The sequence below is a fragment of the Pseudopipra pipra genome, chromosome 8, assembly GCF_036250125.1.
Source record: "Pseudopipra pipra isolate bDixPip1 chromosome 8, bDixPip1.hap1, whole genome shotgun sequence".
Taxonomy (NCBI): domain Eukaryota; kingdom Metazoa; phylum Chordata; class Aves; order Passeriformes; family Pipridae; genus Pseudopipra; species Pseudopipra pipra.
Genome location: NC_087556.1, coordinates 37,596,217 through 37,615,842, shown reverse-complemented (window position 1 = coordinate 37,615,842; position 19,626 = coordinate 37,596,217). Strand labels below are relative to the sequence as shown.

At 47.9% G+C, this 19,626-nt stretch overlaps 1 protein-coding gene and 1 long non-coding RNA gene across 2 annotated transcripts; both read right to left on the bottom strand.

The window, feature by feature from the left end:
- Window positions 1-1,487: 1,487 nt before the first annotated feature.
- Window positions 1,488-8,996, bottom strand: LOC135418476 (uncharacterized). Its single transcript, XM_064663863.1, has 7 exons — window positions 8,977-8,996; window positions 8,426-8,819; window positions 7,541-7,579; window positions 6,717-6,818; window positions 3,917-3,988; window positions 3,118-3,235; window positions 1,488-1,827 (listed from the first exon to the last, which is right to left on the bottom strand). The coding sequence occupies exons 1-7, from the start codon at window positions 8,994-8,996 to the stop codon at window positions 1,775-1,777; spliced, it is 798 nt and encodes a 265-aa protein (XP_064519933.1). The 3' UTR covers window positions 1,488-1,774.
- A 1,102-nt stretch (window positions 8,997-10,098) lies between these two features.
- LOC135418390 (uncharacterized) lies at window positions 10,099-13,295 on the bottom strand. Its single transcript, XR_010432420.1, has 5 exons — window positions 13,045-13,295; window positions 12,521-12,592; window positions 11,722-11,839; window positions 10,860-10,998; window positions 10,099-10,438 (listed from the first exon to the last, which is right to left on the bottom strand). It is a non-coding gene; the product is annotated as an uncharacterized LOC135418390 (long non-coding RNA).
- Between the last annotated feature and the right edge of the window lie 6,331 nt (window positions 13,296-19,626).

Sequence of the window (19,626 nt, the reverse complement as noted above, 5' to 3'; positions counted from 1 at the left end):
GGGGGGCGGTGCCGAGACGGGGGCTGCGCGCGCCGGTGCCTGCCGCCGCCCACGAACCTGCCGCCTGCGCCCGGCGCCGCGGAGCGCCCCGCCCTGTCCCCACAGCGGGAAGCGGCGCGGGGAGACGGCGCTGCGGGCGCGGGGCGGGGGTCCGGGTGGCGGCGGAGGTCAGGCAACAGGATAAACGCCTCTCTGAAGCGAGGGGGGGGGGGGGGGGGCGCTCTCGCCGCCATCTTTAGTGTGGTCGTTCCGGTCCTGGCGGCGCCATCTTTACTGTGGGCTGGCGGACTTCCGGGCCGGGGCCGCCATCTTTAGTGTGGTCGTTCCGGTCCTGGCGGCGCCATCTTTACTGTGGGCTGGCGGACTTCCGGGCCGGGGACGCCATCTTTAGTGTGGTCGTTCCGGTCCTGGCGGCGCCATCTTTACTGTGGGCTTGGCGGACTTCCGCGCCGGGGCCTTGGAGGACTTCCGGTCGCTCTCTACTTCCGGTGACCGAGTTTACCCAAATTAGCGTCCCTCCTCGCTAATTTCTGCGCTTTCACCCCAAAAAATCTTCATGTTATTCCCCCCACACGCACCCCGGGAGAGACGGGAGACCGCCAGTCCCGCCCTGCCGCCGGAACCGGCCCTTAACTCGAGCAGGGAGCGCTGCACCGGCACCAGAGCCACCGCGCATGCGTCGCCGTTCCCTCTCCTGGCTGCCCTCAGTTACCACGTGATCGCCGGCGTCTTGCCAACGACTGCGCACGCGCCGGCGTCGCCACCTTGGCTCCCCCCTTCCACCCCGCCGCCCGACCGCCCGGCTTCGCTTTCTTACTGCGGCTCCCCCTCCACTTTTTCGGCTCCCTGGGGTTCCCTCACCCACATTTTGGGGTCCCCTTCTCACATTCGAGGGGTGATGACCCCGCAATTTACGGTTCGGGGGGGGGGGGGAGGAGAGGAAACGGGGTGCCCAAGAAGGGGTTGTTTTTTTTTTTTTTTTCTCTTTTATTTCATTTTCATTTTATTTCCTTTTTAGTTTTTTTGCCTTTTTTTTTTTTTTTAATTTTCTTTTCTATTTTATATTTCCTTTTTTATTTCGGTTATTTTTTATTCCCTTTATTTTTCATTTGCTCTCCCGGTGCTCCCCAGTAACACCCAGTGCTCCCCAACAACCCTCAGTAACACCCAGTGCTCCCCAGTGCACCCCAGTAACACCCAGTGCTCCTCAACAACCCCCAGTAACACCCAGTGCTCCCCAGGAAACACCCAGTGCTCCCCAACAACCCCCAGTAACACCCAGTGCTCCCCAAAAATTGACCCCAAACCGACCCAAATCACCCCAAAAGCTGACCCAAAACTGACCCCAAAACCTGACCCAAATCTTCCCAAAAGCTGACCCAAAACTGACCCCAATCACCCCAAAAGCTGACCCAAAAGTGACCCAAATCACCCCAAACAATGACCCCAAACTGACCCCAAAAACTGACTCAAATCATCCCAAAAACTGACCCAAAACTCTGCATTTATTTGGCATCATTTCCTCTCAAAAACAACACCTCCGATTTAGTTGATTGCTAAAGCCATCATTTTAAAATCATCTCAGGAATCAAAAGGGACTGGAAAACACACACAAATCCTTCCTGCACCCACCAAATCATTAGGAATTGGAACCCGATTCCCTCATCTCTCTCCTTGTTCTTCTTGCCTGGAAAACCTGATGATCCCCACTGGCTATTTTTAGGCTGCTTTTCTTCCACAGCTCCTTTCTCCCGGCTGAAACCTCCTGGCACATTCAGGGCTTATCCGGAGGGAAGCCCCTCTGAAGTATTTCCTCTCGTGGCAATTCTGTGGGATGAAGAAGTAAAAAAAGCACGTCAAGAGCTCCTTCTACCCCCTTCCTTCACAAACACCCTCCCAGTTTGTCCTTGGCAGCTCCATCCCCCCGGCACCCGCACCCGACGCTTCGGCTCCGCTGGGAAAGGGACAGCAAGTGCACAAGCAAGTTCAGTGCTGGGCAGGGGCTCCCTGGGGAACGGCACTTCAGTGCTTTAGTCCGTGGCCTTTCCTGCTGCCCTCCCTCCTGGAGGCAGAGGATGACCCGGCCCTTGTTTCTCCCACGCTCGCAGACCCAGGTCCTGCTCTTTTGGACCCACTTTTCTTAGCAGACCCGGCATCATTTCCCAGGGTCCCCAGGAAACTTCTGCACTTGACCCATTGCTAAGTGCAGAGCACAGGGCAAGGGAAGGACATATTTCTCGGCACCCACCCCCTGGAATTTTCCTTCTCCGCAGCACGCTCCCGTTCCCGCTGTCTCTGGAGGTGCCCGCACGAGTCCTCCTTCTCCCAGCACCTCAGAGAATGTCCTTTTCACCCAGGTCCTGCTTACCGTCGGCCAACAAAACACGCTGACAACATTTTTCAGGATGCCAGTGGAGAGATATTAGAGCACACTGCACAGGGAAACTGAGCCTGCCCCATCCCTGCAAGTGTTCCAGGCCAGGCTGGACGGGACTGGGAGCATCCAACCGGGGACAGTGGAAGGTGTCCCTGCCCACGGAAGACAGGCTGGCTTTTGAAGGTCCCCTTCAAACCAAATCGCTCTGGGATTCCCCTCCAAAATCACTACCAAAGGGACACAGCAATCAAAGCAGAGGGACTGCACTCCCAGCTTTTCTTACCTGCAGGCACACACACAGCACAGCAGCTTGCTAAAGGTAAGGTTTCTATCTGCACAGAAACCCAGCAATGAACACCTGCTCTAAGGGGACAGAAAGCTGCTTGTGGATCCCAGACACAGGACAGACTCCCATCAGCACCTACTCGCCTCATCTAAGGAACAGTGCAGCCAACAGCAGAGCTTTCTCATATTCTGATCTGACTGTTTCGCCTTTTCTAAAGTATTTCATTATTTCTAGTAGGTCCACTGCTTTAGCTACACAGCGGGGTTTCTTCCAAACCTGTGACTGACACAGGAAGAGCTAAGTGTGACCAACCCCACAGGAACTAAAGCCCCGCTCCTCTAACATGGAGCTGCTTTCACATTTCTGCTGTGAGGACAAAGAAGCACTGTACTACTTCACAAGGCAAACTCTTCAGAAAACTTCTGCAGTAAACTTTATCTTCCTGGGGAGGTACCTGCCAGTGTGCTGCCCTGCACACACACGCTGCCCATGTCCTTCCACAAGTGTTCCAGCTGCTCTCTCTTTTGTTTATTTTGAGCTTTCTCCCGTAGACAAAGATTTACCTGTGGATTCTGAGAACATTTAAAACATCAGGAGAAGAGAAACCTCACCCAAACCCAGCAGCCTGTCCCCCAGTCAGAGAGCAGAAGTCACTACGCAGGTCTTACATTTCAACTCAGGTTACACAGAACTTCGGACTAAGCGTGGAAAGCAACCTCCAGTCAGGTGGGATTCTAGGACGTTTTCAGCAGCGCCGGGAAGCCAAACTCTGTGTAGCTGTGCCTGCAGAGAACTGTCCTTTGGACAGCCAGAACTCAAGGTGAGCAGAGCTACTGATTTTGGCACTGCAATTCAGTCTTTCTTACTAAGTCAAACTAGTACTCTTCACTGGTGCAGGAAGATACAGGGATAGTCTCAACAAATCCCTTTGGAAATTTATTTTTAAGAACTCTCTGTCCATCTGAATGGAAGACACAATCTTATTTCCCAATCATTTTCACACAATTAGCTCAAATACTAGCACTAAACCAGTGAGCAACATCTGTTTTACAAAATCTTTAGTTTTGTAAAGATATGCTCCACCACATCTAGGAAAAAAAAGGCAAATGGTGGACTCCTTCAGGACAGGAGTTTTCCCACAGTGAGTACGACTAGTAAATGAAATGTTAGACCCTCTCAACATAAAGGCAATTGTGTGCACAAAAGTGACCCAAGATACACTGTTCAGGTGTAAAACAGCTAAAAACACTTACCAGTGTTTTTCTCAGGCGCTCGTATTCTGGCCGATACTCTCTGAAAAGGTGAATAAAGGGAGTGCATTCAGTCTGAAAAACACATGATTTGTATTGCATAAGGATCATCCTGGAGGCTTCTTTTTACTCACAAAAAAAAGTTTTCTCTAGGCTTTCATGTTTGAGAGACATTTCAGAAAGACAGTACTTTTTTCCCCAGATTTGGATTCTGAAACCAATGGATGCAAAATCAATGAACATACTTCATTAAAACAGCAACAATTCAAAACTTGGTATGGAACTACAAGAAAAAAATTACTTCACAGACTTGCTGGCACAGATAGCTTTTACTTTTTCACGGAACAGCACAAAAATTCATCTCTGAATAGTTCCTTTTTACTGCTGCTTTTTATGCTGATACTGGACACCCTAAGCTACCTTGGCTATGGCAACTGTACACTCCTTTCAAATCAAAGGAGCAGACTCATGAATCAGGACCTTCAGGAAGTGGTCACTGGGTCGCGGACCAGAAGTTATCCCCTTACCTCTCCTATTCATCTACAGCTTTAGAAAGCTGGGTAAAAATCTCCCCCAGTCCTGTGCCAAACACTGCAGAAACACCAACCACCTGGAAAAGAGAACACACCAGAACTAGAGAGTAACTGAGCCAGATTTTTAATACAGAAAAAAAACCAAAATAAAAACAAACAAACAAACAATCCCCCACAACGACAACAAAAAAAATCAACACCACCGAAAAACCCAACAACAACAAACTACTAATCTAAACCTAACAACACCCATTTAATCAGCACAGTGGCCTAAGAGTGGGCAGTAACACTTCTGCTTCTGTCCAGCCCGCTTTCAAACTCTTCCTCCACTTGCTGTTCATGTTTGTTACTTCTGCTTTTTGGTTGTCGGTGATTTTGTGTTTGGTGAGTTGTTGGGGCATTTTGGGGGGCGTTTCTTTGGGGAAGGAGGTTTGTTTGGTATTTTGTAACACTGTAGGGCAATTCAAAAGAAAGGTCAAGTCTTTCTGCTGTTTACTTGTTTATTGTTAATAACCCAAGTTCTCATTCTGCATCTAGGGTTATACGTGGTTAGCAAGTATCAGTGTACTAGAATTAAAGTGCAAAAGAGACAACAAGAACTGACCTTTTGGCTCTGAAATAGTCTAATACTTTTTATTTAGCCAAAGCACATTTAAAAGGTCCCCAGAACAGCAAGAGAGGGAGAATTTAATCAGTTGCTATGACAATACATTCAAAATGCACATCTACTTTCTAATTTCAACTTGTCTCTCGTTACACTTCTGGCCATTTGTTCTGCTTGTATTAAATCAATTCTCTAAAAATACCTTGAATTAAGACTATTACCAGCCAGAATCCTACACCCTCTAACGAAAATTCTCCCTCTTTTTCATAGGCAAGACAGTCTCAACTACTGACTTCCAAATGGAAGACCTTTCCCAACACAGCCTTGCATTTGATCATTAATACAGTAAATATGCAGACAGCTCTCCAAAGGATTTTAAGCATTAAGGCCAGGCGCTGTGCCAATATATATAAATATTTATACTTTCCCTGCACTTCAGTACAAGCTGCCTTTTACTCCGTAATCCTCCTCATATGACCTGCTCTCCATCCAGTGCTCCAACAGTCCTGACAGGCAGATAAACATGACCTGATCAGCAAATAAGGAACAGGAAGTATGTTAGTTCTGTATATGGGACCACTACAATCCCTTTTGAAATTCTGTATATTGTTCCACATAGGACACTCACAATAGTTTTGGTTTGGCTCTGTTATCATTATCTACATGAATGGAATCATTTCGTTCCTGTAATATCCACACAGCCGAGAAGGCTTGCTTTTTCTTTAGTAAAAGCTGATGACAAACACAATCAGCTAAAACCTTTAGCACAGACTATGGGATCATTAACAGCCTCCAATGTATAGTTTTGTCAGAGAAACAATTAATTTGTCCTCTCAAAACCTGGTTGAGTGGAATAACAATCTTCTTCTTGCACAAGCAAATATAAAGGGTTTTTTTGTTCATTTATTTGCTTTGGAGATTCTTTCCCTTCTTCCTATGCAGTACATTGCCCAACTGTACTTGACACTTTCAGAACAAGGAAAATTACCTCAGGTGGGAAATGCTGCAGCAAAGAACACTGCCTCTTACCAGCCTATCTGAGCTTTCATCTTGTGATTAATCACAGTTCAATATTAAATTATTCAGGCTGCCATTCAGTGTGACAAGCTGCAGTGTAACAAGCTGCAGCGTGACCTCAACACAGGTCATCAACAGATTACAGTTCCAAAGGGCAGTGCAAAGCCCCTTTACAGAAGGACAGAATGGTGGGGGTTGGACAATACCTCTGGAGATCATCTAGTCCAGTCTCTCCTGCTCAAAAAGCGGGATTAGGCAGAAGAGGTTGCTCACAACTTTGCCTGAGCAAAAGTGTTTTAAGCATCTCCAGGGATGGAGACTCCACAATTTCTCTGGACCAGTCCAGAGGAGAACTTCTTAAGTTATTGTTTTCAGTGGGAAGGTAGGGACAGAAACAAGCGATCCCAAAACTTCAAACTCATCCCCACAGCGGTCCAGAGCAGCTCGAGACCAGGCTCCTGCCTTCCCAGGGCCAGGCTCTTCTCTCTGCGAGGCACCCACCAGCCGGGCGCTGCCCTGCCCGGCGGCCCCGAGCGCTTCAGGCGCCGGCCCGGCCAACGCCTCGCCCTGCGCGGGCGCCGCTTCCAAAATCACTACCCAAGAGACACAGGAATCAAAGCAGAGGGACTGCACTCCCAGCTTTTCTTACCTGCAGGCACACACAGCACAGCACGTTGGACATAAAAGCCACAGGGTTAGTCCTGCCAGAGGCGTCCGGCACACCCACGGCGACCAAAGGAAAACAGGGAGCCTGGGAACACGGAGTAAAAGACACCTTAATTAGGACTACACTGAGCAGTAGCCAGGTCATTCCCACAGACAGCTTCACCGTCCAGTCACACAAAAAGCACTGACCTACCAGGGCCCCAGTTAGGATGGCTCCTGACGCTGACACCTCCCTTTGCCCCGGGGGATCAAGAAGAACATCCCTGGGAAGAAGTCACCCCCAACAGCAAAAAGGCAAAATTAGTGAAGCACGGGGTCCTCTTCTGACTAGATTGCCACCAGCATTCAATAGCAAATGCCACGACTATTCTGTTACAGACGAGAAAACCCTGTTCTCCCAAACAAACAGCGAGGAGATTTATGGGCACGCCTGGAAATTTCCCGGGAGGAACTTTTTGTAACTAAGGAGCAGGTGCTGTCTTGAGTTGAAGGCGTCAATTTGACAGACACTTAGCACAGCAAACTCTTCAGCAGAGCAATTAATTGCTGCCTATTTGAACAGCAGGGGAGAGAAAATGACAGTCGAAGGGAAGACAAGAAAAGCAGAACTGCAATCAGCAGCCTTTTCTTCCATCTCTCCCGAGAAGGTCTAGTTTGTCTGTTCTAATAATTCTATGCCCTTTTCTACAGGAAACTTAGACCAAGGCTGAAAAAACAACTAGAAAACACGGAGAGAAGCTTTTTAGAATTTCACGTGATTTTCCCAAACCGATCCCAGAAAAGCAGAACTCGGTAGAATGTACTCACCTCGAGGCCTTTGGTCTTTTTTTCCATAAGCTTCGTCACCTGATTGAAAAAGCAGAGTAGACTCGGTATTTAGGCTCACAACAGGAAAACTTCCCCTTCGTTTCCTCAAAGAAACTACATTAATCTGCACAGCTGCAGGCGCGTCTCCAGCTGTTAAAGCCTTTCAGCTTTTCAGAGAGTGAGAATGCCCTGCTAGGGAAGGCTGAAAAATGCTCGGAGCCTGCACAGGTCAAAGAGCCCCTCGATTTTGTCTGTGTTCCAGTCCCTGGCTAAAGAAAGGGCAGAAGAAGCGCAGCTGTTGCTTGCCTTTTCCCTCAGAGGTTTTGCCAGGCGCCGGGCCAGCCCGGGCACTGCGGGGGAAGGCCGGCAGCGCCCAAACCCCGCCGCTTTCCCGGGGGCGTCGCTTGCGAGAGCGCCCCCGAGCGCCGGGCCCCGCCTCACAGTCGCCGCCTGGCGGACACGGCCGGGAGCGGCACTGCAGCCGCGCGCGGCGCCGCAGCCGCGCGCCCCCCCCCCACCCCTTGGCGAGACCCGCGGCGCCTTTCGCGAGTACGGGCCTTTGTTCCCTAAAACCTGCCCTTGCCTAGGAAAAGCTGAGCAATTCACAGAGTTGCTGTTTCCAGCCCAGCTTCCCAAAGGATTTCTCTCTCCCGGCAGCACAGACAGGGGCCCCGAGGCAGCGCAGACCCTCCCCGCGGGGGAGGGGGGGGCGCAATGCCAGGGCACATCCGAACCCGGCCCTGCGGCGGCACGCAGGTGCAAGTTTCTCCGCAGAGGCGAGAAACTTGCCTGTCGCTTCCCCTGCCTGCGGTCGCCGATGGCCGCGGGAGAGGCAGAAGAGCGGCCGCGCCCCCCCGCCGCGCCCCCCCACCGCGCCCAGGTTACCCCGGGGACGATCTCCGTCGGATCTGCCGCCGTGGGTCGCTTCCAGGGGGGGAAGGCGGCGGCGCAGCCCCGACAGCATCTCCAGGCCACGGCGGGACCGAGCGGGGCGGGGACGGGGGCGGGAGCGGGAGCGGAGCGGAGCGGAGCGGAAGGGGGGCGGTGCCTGGGCTTCTCGCGGCGACCGCCGCGCTCCGCGGCGCCGAGAGGGGGCTGCCGTCGCCGGTGCCTGCCGCCGCCCACGAACCTGCCGCCCGCGCCCGGCGCCGCCGAGCGCCCCGCCTTGTCCCCACAGCGGGAAGCGGCGCGGCGAGACGGCGCTGCGGGCGCGGGGCGGGGGTCCGGGTGGCGGCGGAGGTCAGGCAACAGGATAAACGCCTCTCTAAAGCGAGGGGGCCTCTCGCCGCCATCTTTAGAGTGGCCTCGGCTAAGTTCCGGTTTTGGCGGCGCCATCTTGAGTGTGGCCTCGGGGCGGACTTCCGGGCCGGGGCCGCCATCTTTAGTGTGGTCGTTCCGGACCTGGTGGCGCCATCTTTACTGTGGGCTTGGCGGACTTCCGGGCCGGGGACGCCATCTTTAGTGTGGTCGTTCCGGTCCTGGCGGCGCCATCTTTACTGTGGGCTTGGCGGACTTCCGGGCCGGGGCTTTGGAGGACTTCCGGTCGCTCTCTACTTCCGGGGACCGGGTTTACCCAAATTAGCGTCCCTCCTCGCTAATTTCTGCGCTTTCACCCCAAAAAATCTTCATGTTATTCCCCCCACACACACCCCGGGAGGGACGGGAGACCGCGAGTCCCTCCCTGCCGCCGGAACCGGCCCTTAACTCGACCAGGGAGCGCTGCACCGGCACGAGAGCCACCGCGCATGCGTCGCCGGTCCCGCTCCTGGCTGCCCTCAGTTACCACGTGATCGCCGGCGTCTTTCCCAACGACTGCGCACGCGCCGGCGTCGCCACCTTGGCTCCCCCCTTCCACCCCGCCGCCCGACCGCCCGGCTTCGCTTTCTTACTGCGGCTCCCCCTCCACTTTTTCGGCTCCCTGGGGTTCCCTCACCCACATTTTGGGGTCCCCTTCTCACATTCGAGGGGTGATGACCCCGCAATTTACGGTTCGGGGGGGGGGGGGAGGAGAGGAAACGGGGTGCCCAAGAAGGGGTTGTTTTTTTTTTTTTTTTCTCTTTTATTTCATTTTCATTTTATTTCCTTTTTAGTTTTTTTGCCTTTTTTTTTTTTTTAATTTTCTTTTCTATTTTATATTTCCTTTTTTATTTCGGTTATTTTTTATTCCCTTTATTTTTCATTTGCTCTCCCGGTGCTCCCCAGTAACACCCAGTGCTCCCCAACAACCCTCAGTAACACCCAGTGCTCCCCAGTGCACCCCAGTAACACCCAGTGCTCCTCAACAACCCCCAGTAACACCCAGTGCTCCCCAGGAAACACCCAGTGCTCCCCAACAACCCCCAGTAACACCCAGTGCTCCCCAAAAATTGACCCCAAACCGACCCAAATCACCCCAAAAGCTGACCCAAAACTGACCCCAAAACCTGACCCAAATCTTCCCAAAAGCTGACCCAAAACTGACCCCAATCACCCCAAAAGCTGACCCAAAAGTGACCCAAATCACCCCAAACAATGACCCCAAACTGACCCCAAAAACTGACTCAAATCATCCCAAAAACTGACCCAAAACTCTGCATTTATTTGGCATCATTTCCTCTCAAAAACAACACCTCCGATTTAGTTGATTGCTAAAGCCATCATTTTAAAATCATCTCAGGAATCAAAAGGGACTGGAAAACACACAAAAATCATTCCTGCACCCACCAAATCATTAGGAATTGGAACCCGATTCCCTCATCTCTCTCCTTGTTCTTCTTGCCTGGAAAACCTGATGATCCCCACTGGCTATTTTTAGGCTGCTTTTCTTCCACAGCTCCTTTCTCCCGGCTGAAACCTCCTGGCACATTCAGGGCTTATCCGGAGGGAAGCCCCTCTGAAGTATTTCCTCTCGTGGCAATTCTGTGGGATGAAGAAGTAAAAAAAGCACGTCAAGAGCTCCTTCTACCCCCTTCCTTCACAAACACCCTCTCAGTTTGTCCTTGGCAGCTCCATCCCCCCGGCACCCGCACCTGACGCTTCGGCTCCGCTGGGAAAGGGACAGCAAGTGCACAAGCAAGTTCAGTGCTGGGCAGGGGCTCCCTGGGGAACGGCACTTCAGTGCTTTAGTCCGTGGCCTTTCCTGCTGCCCTCCCTCCTGGAGGCAGAGGATGACCCGGCCCTTGTTTCTCCCACGCTCGCAGACCCAGGTCCTGCTCTTTTGGACCCACTTTTCTTAGCAGACCCGGCATCATTTCCCAGGGTCCCCAGGAAACTTCTGCACTTGACCCATTGCTAAGTGCAGAGCACAGGGCAAGGGAAGGACATATTTCTCGGCACCCACCCCCTGGAATTTTCCTTCTCCGCAGCACGCTCCCGTTCCCGCTGTCTCTGGAGGTGCCCGCACGAGTCCTCCTTCTCCCAGCACCTCAGAGAATGTCCTTTTCACCCAGGTCCTGCTTACCGTCGGCCAACAAAACACGCTGACAACATTTTTCAGGATGCCAGTGGAGAGATATTAGAGCACACCGCACAGGGAAGCTGAGCCTGCCCCATCCCTGCACGTGTTCCAGGCCAGGCTGGACGGGACTCGGAGCAACCGGGGACAGTGGAAGGTGTCCCTGCCCACGGAAGACAGGCTGGCCTTTGAAGGTCCCCTTCAAACCAAATCGCTCTGGGATTCCCCTCCAAAATCACTACCAAAGGGACACAGCAATCAAAGCAGAGGGACTGCACTCCCAGCTTTTCTTACCTGCAGGCACACACAGCACAGCAGCTTGCTAAAGGTAAGGTTTCTATCTGCACAGAAACCCAGCAATGAACACCTGCTCTAAGGGGACAGAAAGCTGCTTGTGGATCCCAGACACAGGACAGACTCCATCAGCACCTACTCGCCTCATCTAAGGAACAGTGCAGCCAACAGCAGAGCTTTCTCATATTCTGATCTGACTGTTTCGCCTTTTCTAAAGTATTTCATTATTTCTAGTAGGTCCACTGCTTTAGCTACACAGCGGGGTTTCTTCCAAACCTGTGACTGACACAGGAAGAGCTAAGTGTGACCAACCCCACAGGAACTAAAGCCCTGCTCCTCTAACATGGAGCTGCTTTCACACTTCTGCTGTGAGGACAAAGAAGCACTGTACTACTTCACAAGGCAAACTCTTCAGAAAACTTCTGCAGTAAACTTTATCTTCCTGGGGAGGTACCTGCCAGTGTGCTGCCCTGCACACACACGCTGCCCATGTCCTTCCACAAGTGTTCCAGCTGCTCTCTCTTTTGTTTATTTTGAGCTTTCTCCCGTAGACAAAGATTTACCTGTGGATTCTGAGAACATTTAAAACATCAGGAGAAGAGAAACCTCACCCAAACCCAGCAGCCTGTCCCCCAGTCAGAGAGCAGAAGTCACTACGCAGGTCTTACATTTCAACTCAGGTTACACAGAACTTCTGACTAAGCATGGAAAGCAACCTCCAGTCAGGTGGGATTCTAGGACGTTTTCAGCAGCGCCGGGAAGCCAAACTCTGTGTAGCTGTGCCTGCAGAGAACTGTCCTTTGGACAGCCAGAACTCAAGGTGAGCAGAGCTACTGATTTTGGCACTGCAATTCAGTCTTTCTTACTAAGTCAAACTAGTACTCTTCACTGGTGCAGGAAGATACAGGGATAGTCTCAACAAATCCCTTTGGAAATTTATTTTTAAGAACTCTCTGTCCATCTGAATGGAAGACACAATCTTATTTCCCAATCATTTTCACACAATTAGCTCAAATACTAGCACTAAACCAGTGAGCAACATCTGTTTTACAAAATCTTTAGTTTTGTAAAGATATGCTCCACCACATCTAGGAAAAAAAAGGCAAATGGTGGACTCCTTCAGGACAGGAGTTTTCCCACAGTGAGTACGACTAGTAAATGAAATGTTAGACCCTCTCAACATAAAGGCAATTGTGTGCACAAAAGTGACCCAAGATACACTGTTCAGGTGTAAAACAGCTAAAAACACTTACCAGTGTTTTTCTCAGGCGCTCGTATTCTGGCCGATACTCTCTGAAAAGGTGAATAAAGGGAGTGCATTCAGTCTGAAAAACACATGATTTGTATTGCATAAGGATCATCCTGGAGGCTTCTTTTTACTCACAAAAAAAAGTTTTCTCTAGGCTTTCATGTTTGAGAGACATTTCAGAAAGACAGTACTTTTTTCCCCAGATTTGGATTCTGAAACCAATGGATGCAAAATCAATGAACATACTTCATTAAAACAGCAACAATTCAAAACTTGGTATGGAACTACAAGAAAAAAATTACTTCACAGACTTGCTGGCACAGATAGCTTTTACTTTTTCACGGAACAGCACAAAAATTCATCTCTGAATAGTTCCTTTTTACTGCTGCTTTTTATGCTGATACTGGACACCCTAAGCTACCTTGGCTATGGCAACTGTACACTCCTTTCAAATCAAAGGAGCAGACTCATGAATCAGGACCTTCAGGAAGTGGTCACTGGGTCGCGGACCAGAAGTTATCCCCTTACCTCTCCTATTCATCTACAGCTTTAGAAAGCTGGGTAAAAATCTCCCCCAGTCCTGTGCCAAACACTGCAGAAACACCAACCACCTGGAAAAGAGAACACACCAGAACTAGAGAGTAACTGAGCCAGATTTTTAATACAGAAAAAAAACCAAAATAAAAACAAACAAACAAACAATCCCCCACAACGACAACAAAAAAAATCAACACCACCGAAAAACCCAACAACAACAAACTACTAATCTAAACCTAACAACACCCATTTAATCAGCACAGTGGCCTAAGAGTGGGCAGTAACACTTCTGCTTCTGTCCAGCCCGCTTTCAAACTCTTCCTCCACTTGCTGTTCATGTTTGTTACTTCTGCTTTTTGGTTGTCGGTGATTTTGTGTTTGGTGAGTTGTTGGGGCATTTTGGGGGGCGTTTCTTTGGGGAAGGAGGTTTGTTTGGTATTTTGTAACACTGTAGGGCAATTCAAAAGAAAGGTCAAGTCTTTCTGCTGTTTACTTGTTTATTGTTAATAACCCAAGTTCTCATTCTGCATCTAGGGTTATACGTGGTTAGCAAGTATCAGTGTACTAGAATTAAAGTGCAAAAGAGACAACAAGAACTGACCTTTTGGCTCTGAAATAGTCTAATACTTTTTATTTAGCCAAAGCACATTTAAAAGGTCCCCAGAACAGCAAGAGAGGGAGAATTTAATCAGTTGCTATGACAATACATTCAAAATGCACATCTACTTTCTAATTTCAACTTGTCTCTCGTTACACTTCTGGCCATTTGTTCTGCTTGTATTAAATCAATTCTCTAAAAATACCTTGAATTAAGACTATTACCAGCCAGAATCCTACACCCTCTAACGAAAATTCTCCCTCTTTTTCATAGGCAAGACAGTCTCAACTACTGACTTCCAAATGGAAGACCTTTCCCAACACAGCCTTGCATTTGATCATTAATACAGTAAATATGCAGACAGCTCTCCAAAGGATTTTAAGCATTAAGGCCAGGCGCTGTGCCAATATATATAAATATTTATACTTTCCCTGCACTTCAGTACAAGCTGCCTTTTACTCCGTAATCCTCCTCATATGACCTGCTCTCCATCCAGTGCTCCAACAGTCCTGACAGGCAGATAAACATGACCTGATCAGCAAATAAGGAACAGGAAGTATGTTAGTTCTGTATATGGGACCACTACAATCCCTTTTGAAATTCTGTATATTGTTCCACATAGGACACTCACAATAGTTTTGGTTTGGCTCTGTTATCATTATCTACATGAATGGAATCATTTCGTTCCTGTAATATCCACACAGCCGAGAAGGCTTGCTTTTTCTTTAGTAAAAGCTGATGACAAACACAATCAGCTAAAACCTTTAGCACAGACTATGGGATCATTAACAGCCTCCAATGTATAGTTTTGTCAGAGAAACAATTAATTTGTCCTCTCAAAACCTTGCTGAGTGGAAGAACAATCTTCTTCTTGCACAAGCAAATCTAAAGGGTTTTTTTTGTTCATTTATTTGTTTTTGAGATTCTTTCCCTTCTTCCTATGTAGTACATTGCCCAGCTGTACTTGACACTTTCAGAACAAGGAAAATTACCTCAGGTGGGAAATGCTGCAGCAAAGAACACTGCCTCTTACCAGCCTATCTGAGCTTTCATCTTGTGATTAATCACAGTTCAATATTAAATTATTCAGGCTGCCATTCAGTGTGACAAGCTACTGTGTGACCTCAACACAGGTCATCAACAGATTACAGTTCAAAAGGGCAGTGCAAAGCCCCTTTAGAGAAGGACAGAATGGTGGGGGTTGGACAATACCTCTGGAGATCATCTAGTCCAGTCTCTCCTGCTCAAAAAGCGGGATTAGGCAGAAGAGGTTGCTCACGACTGCCCAGGGCCTGCACATCACAATCATCTACAAGTGATGCATTCACAAACCACCCAACTGGTTTTCAGAAGCAGGAAGCCCACACGGAAACCATCTCTAAAGCTTCTCACTCTCCAGTTCTTCACACTTAGCATTTAGTGCCCATCCAGTAACAGATCACTGAAAATCCAGCATCTTTTTCAGATGTTTGTATGCACCTTAGATGCAGCTGTATACACCCTGAAACAACTACATACATCCTGAAATCAATACTGAAATGTGCTCTTCTAGCCTGAAAATTACTTCAGCTAATTTGAAAAGAGGCTGGGTTGGACTCACATTGTGAAATACTCCAGTTAAACTTATTAAGTCTAATTGGTGTGGTAATGCTGCATGCTGTGCTGGTTGCAACATCCCACTCCCACATTCCTTAGGCTTAAAATTGCTTTGTGCTTTGCAACCCTGCCTCATTACTCTCACTTGGGGTAGCCCTTTAAAAAGCTTTCTGTGTTCCTCATGACTTCTTCACAATTGAAAAAAGAAAGGTTGTGTTCCTTAACTGCAAAGCCAAAAGGCTTAAAATCAAAATAATGATGACTCAGTTTTTCTGAAGTAATTTTGAACGTGATACTGATTTAACTGACCTGCAAAATAAATGAATCCCGTCCTGTAGCTTTTGTATTACTTCATTTACAGAAGAATAAACTAGTTACTTCTCTTCATAGCCTACCCTATCTTAGCTGGCTTCTCTCAAAGGAGTTTTGAGACATTCCAAAACAGCAGGGGGCAAAGGTAGTGCCTTGTTAAAACCTGATTTAGTTGCAGTAGTGACTCAAAGTTCTTAAAATTTTGATAGTATCCTTAAAGTATACTGAAAACCCAGACTCACTGAAGAAACAGCAATACCCAAAAGCAAAGAAGCCTTCCTGTTTACAGGCAGCCTTTTATCTTGCTCTTTTCAGCAAATATGATAAAAGCTTATTCCCCATGTAAGTCGTCCTTTTGCACAGGGGGCGGCAAAGCCAGCTAGAGGCACCAAACAGTCTTTGGGAACCATCCAGGTGCTGCTTCTCCTTCTGTCACCCCCTTCCAGGGATTTGGAGGAAGAATCTATTAAACACCGTGTGCCTTAGGTACACAGCTCCAAACTCAAACCTGCTCTCCAGACATGACACAAATGAGGGACAAACACAAACCTGTGGTCAGAACCATGTGGAGAGAATACCACAAAAACAATACACATTTTATGAAAGCATTACAGATGTTGCCACACCACAAGTAGTTAAGAACCTATATATATAGTGACACAAACATAACAGCAAACTTGACATAAACTTCCTGAAGTTAAACGAAATGTGATGGAACCAAACCAGTGCCCGCAAAATAATAAATAAACCCACAAACACCAGGCCCTGTATCACATCAAAGGTCTGATATGAAACCCCCTGATATTTTTACTAGGTGTTTCCGTTAAATAGCAGCTAACAGCTCATATAAATTAATATAATTCTACTGACTTCATAATCCAGTTTTAAACCGGGAGCCTTCTGCTCTTGCAGTGACAGGCATTTGATAGTTTGAAAAAAATGAGATATAAGGATATTGAAATCCTGATTAAGATTGAAATACAGATTAAATCTGGTGAGGGACTAGAATCTGTAGAATGTTTATGCCTCCAAATTTATTCTTATCTTTCAGAAAGAAATACATAAAATTATTTTCACAGAATCACAGAATATGCTGACCCACCCACAAGGATCATCAAGTCCAGCTCCTGGCCCTGCACAGGCCCATCCCTGAGAGTCACACCCTGTGGCCCAGAGGATCATCCAAACACTCCTTGAGCTCTGGCAGCCTTAGGGCTGTGCCCACTGCCCTGGGGAGCCTGGTCAGTGCCCAACCACCCTCTGGGTGGTTATATCAACATATAGAAAATAGTTCAGCCATCCCATAAGCTGATGTTACTTGTTTAATATAAAATGTCTTTTTTAATGTCAGACAAAATCAGGAACTAAAAAAAAATAGAGTGTTTTTAAAGTCATAGCTTTTCAGCAACTATGCTACCAGATCTCATAAAGGATGGTTTCCTATTTACTAATAACCAGCAGCTTTAACTTAGAAATTTATAAATTCAAAGGCCTTCAGACAAAGCTTCTATCCCACCACTTCATGTAATCTTTAAACTGTAAAAAAAAAATCATCCTGATAATTACAACTCATTTGCCACAGCCTTCTACAGGGCTGTGGAAAGAAGCTATTATTAAAATCTTGGTTCTATGCTTTCCCATTAATCTATGAAATCCATTTTTTATGGTATTTATTGTCTTTCCTTAAAGTATCTTCTAACTTTTCAAAGGTACAAAACCAATAATTTCATGCTAGATGGCTGATAAGAGAAAGAAATAGCAACTGGTTAAGAAAAAGTCTAAAAGCTTACTTATTTCTTTCATTTTTTTTGCACTATTGTTTACTAATTTACATCCCAAAATTTAGATCAATGCACATAGCGTCCATTGGCCTTAAAATACCTTGCTGGTGGAGGTTTAAAATTCTCTGTTTATATTATATTATTTATATCCCTATTTTGTACATTTAAATTCAATGCTGTCCTTAGAATATGCATTGAGCACGAGTGTTTTATCACAGAAATGGTGACCAGCTAACCCACTTGGAAGTCTGTTTGATGCAAACTAAGGCATAACTGCCAGAATAAATGTATTTTGTTTATTAAGACACGAATTTCAGACCTCACCTGATGGAAATCAGTATAACTCTTGAATTCAATCAGCGAGTCTGACCTACTGCATCTGTTTGCAACATGCAGCCTAGACTCAGCAGCTGCTGTAGAGACAAGTATGATCTATTACTAACCAGATGGTTATTAGCAATTTTTTCACTATTATGTGAAAATATTGGGATACACATCCTCAAACTTTAAAATTTGAACTCACTAATATTTCTTGAATTCTTTTCTTCCCTAAACTGTTTCAAGCAGTGCAGTATTTTATCAAACTGAAGCACTGCACAAATAAGATTTTTTCCCCCTGTTTTTCCAGTCAAAGTTGATGTTACTGAATGTCGTGGTTTGACTCTTGTTTTCCCCCAGAGGCTAAGAAAAGTGGTAGACCCCAAGGGGTGGAACCCCTGGAAGTTTTGAAGTTCTGCCCAATGGGCGCTCCTGCAGAAGTGTAAACATATCACAAGCACTGGAAGAGATGAGTTGTGGTTTGGTTGTAGAGGAGAGGTGGCCATGCTGTGAGCCATGAGGAAGGGGCTCTGAGCCCCTCGGGCCCTCTGGGGCCCCCCAGCCCCTGGCTGGGGGCTGCAGGGACCTGGAACAGTGCTAGACTGGACTAAGTGTCTGTAGTTCTGCCAGGAGATGTTTTCTCCATGGGCACAGAACAGCAGCCGGCACTGACCAGAGAAACGGTGGCAGAGAGCCAGAGATAAGGACCTGAACTGGAGGAGCAGCAGAAACAACATGCAGCACCAGAGAAAGGACTCCTGGAAAGGGAGAGAGAGAGAGCCAGCAGCTGAGAGACAGAGTTCTGGGGGTAAGGCTGATACCAGATCCCCCCAGACTCCTTTGAGACCTCCGAGAAAGGAGGAATAGATGGACTCCTATTTTGGAGAAGAGTTTTGGACATGCAGCACCGGAGAGAGAGAGGAGCTGAGAAGCTCAGAGCGTCCCGGAGCTGGACCGGGACGGCCAGATGGAATGCAGGGGGAGTTGACCTTGGCTCCCCCCCCTTGCACTGCTGCCGCGGTGGCAGCCTGAGAGACAGGGCACAGAGGCCCTGCAAGAGATACCAGACCATCACGAAGACCCCCCCGTGTCTCGTGATATGACGTGGTGAAACGACCTTGTCTGGGGTGACGAAGCCCATGGAAGACCCCTTTGCCTGCGTCAAGGGGGCCGAGGGAGCTTGGATACCTCCCTCGTGAGTGCTGGCAGAAAGCCAGCTATCAGCTGCTGCATGTGGAGAAGACAGACAGATCGCTGCCTCAGAAGATGCTGCTGCTTAGTGACTGGAAGGGATCTGTCCTTCTTTCCCTCCTGGACTTTTATTTGGAGGGGAGAAGAGATCTGATCCATTGTAAATACTATATGTCATGGTAGAGATAGTTGTGATCATGTGTATAATGTGATATGGTATTTATTTGTACAGTCATTGTAATATATTCCCTTTCCCCCACTTTGAGTCTGGTGTGTTTTGTCTGGAAAAACCCATCTCACATTAGGTTGAGATGTGGGAGGGGGAATGGAGCTAGGGAATTGGATTTTGGGGCTATCTCAAACCATGACACTGAATCTTGCCAAATGAAAGTTAAACTGTACTAGAGCTGAAAGACGATGCTTATCTCTGCTCTCTTACATCAAAGAGGATATGGATCTGTACTTTTCTAGGATTTCTAAACTGACACTGAATTGAATAACTTTGTCGCATAGTAGTGGGATGTTTCAGACTTACCCAGATATGTGAGATATATCCAGAGAGACCAGGCTAGGCAGCAGTTCTTGATTTAGACATTAGAAGGTCAGCTAAAGCTCAGGGGAATGTTTCGTGCAGAATTCCTTGTAAAGATTAATCCTTCCTCACCTATCTTCTCAGAGAGCCAGTAAGTGTTGTAGTTAACCACAGAGAGGTAAGCAGTGAATAAAGGATGGCTAATTACACACTCAAATCCTTGAAAATACATATTGATATGAGGG

Excerpts from the sequence above, each read along its gene's own strand:
- LOC135418476 (XM_064663863.1), bottom strand. The coding sequence starts at position 8,996 with ATGGCGTCCCCGGCCCGGAA. Across the intron at positions 8,820-8,976 it reads ATGGCGTCCCCGGCCCGGAA|GCCCCCTCGCTTTAGAGAGG; the intron begins GTCCGCCAAGCC and ends TGGCGGCGAGAG. Across the intron at positions 7,580-8,425 it reads CGACGGAGATCGTCCCCGGG|GTGACGAAGCTTATGGAAAA; the intron begins GTAACCTGGGCG and ends TTTTTCAATCAG.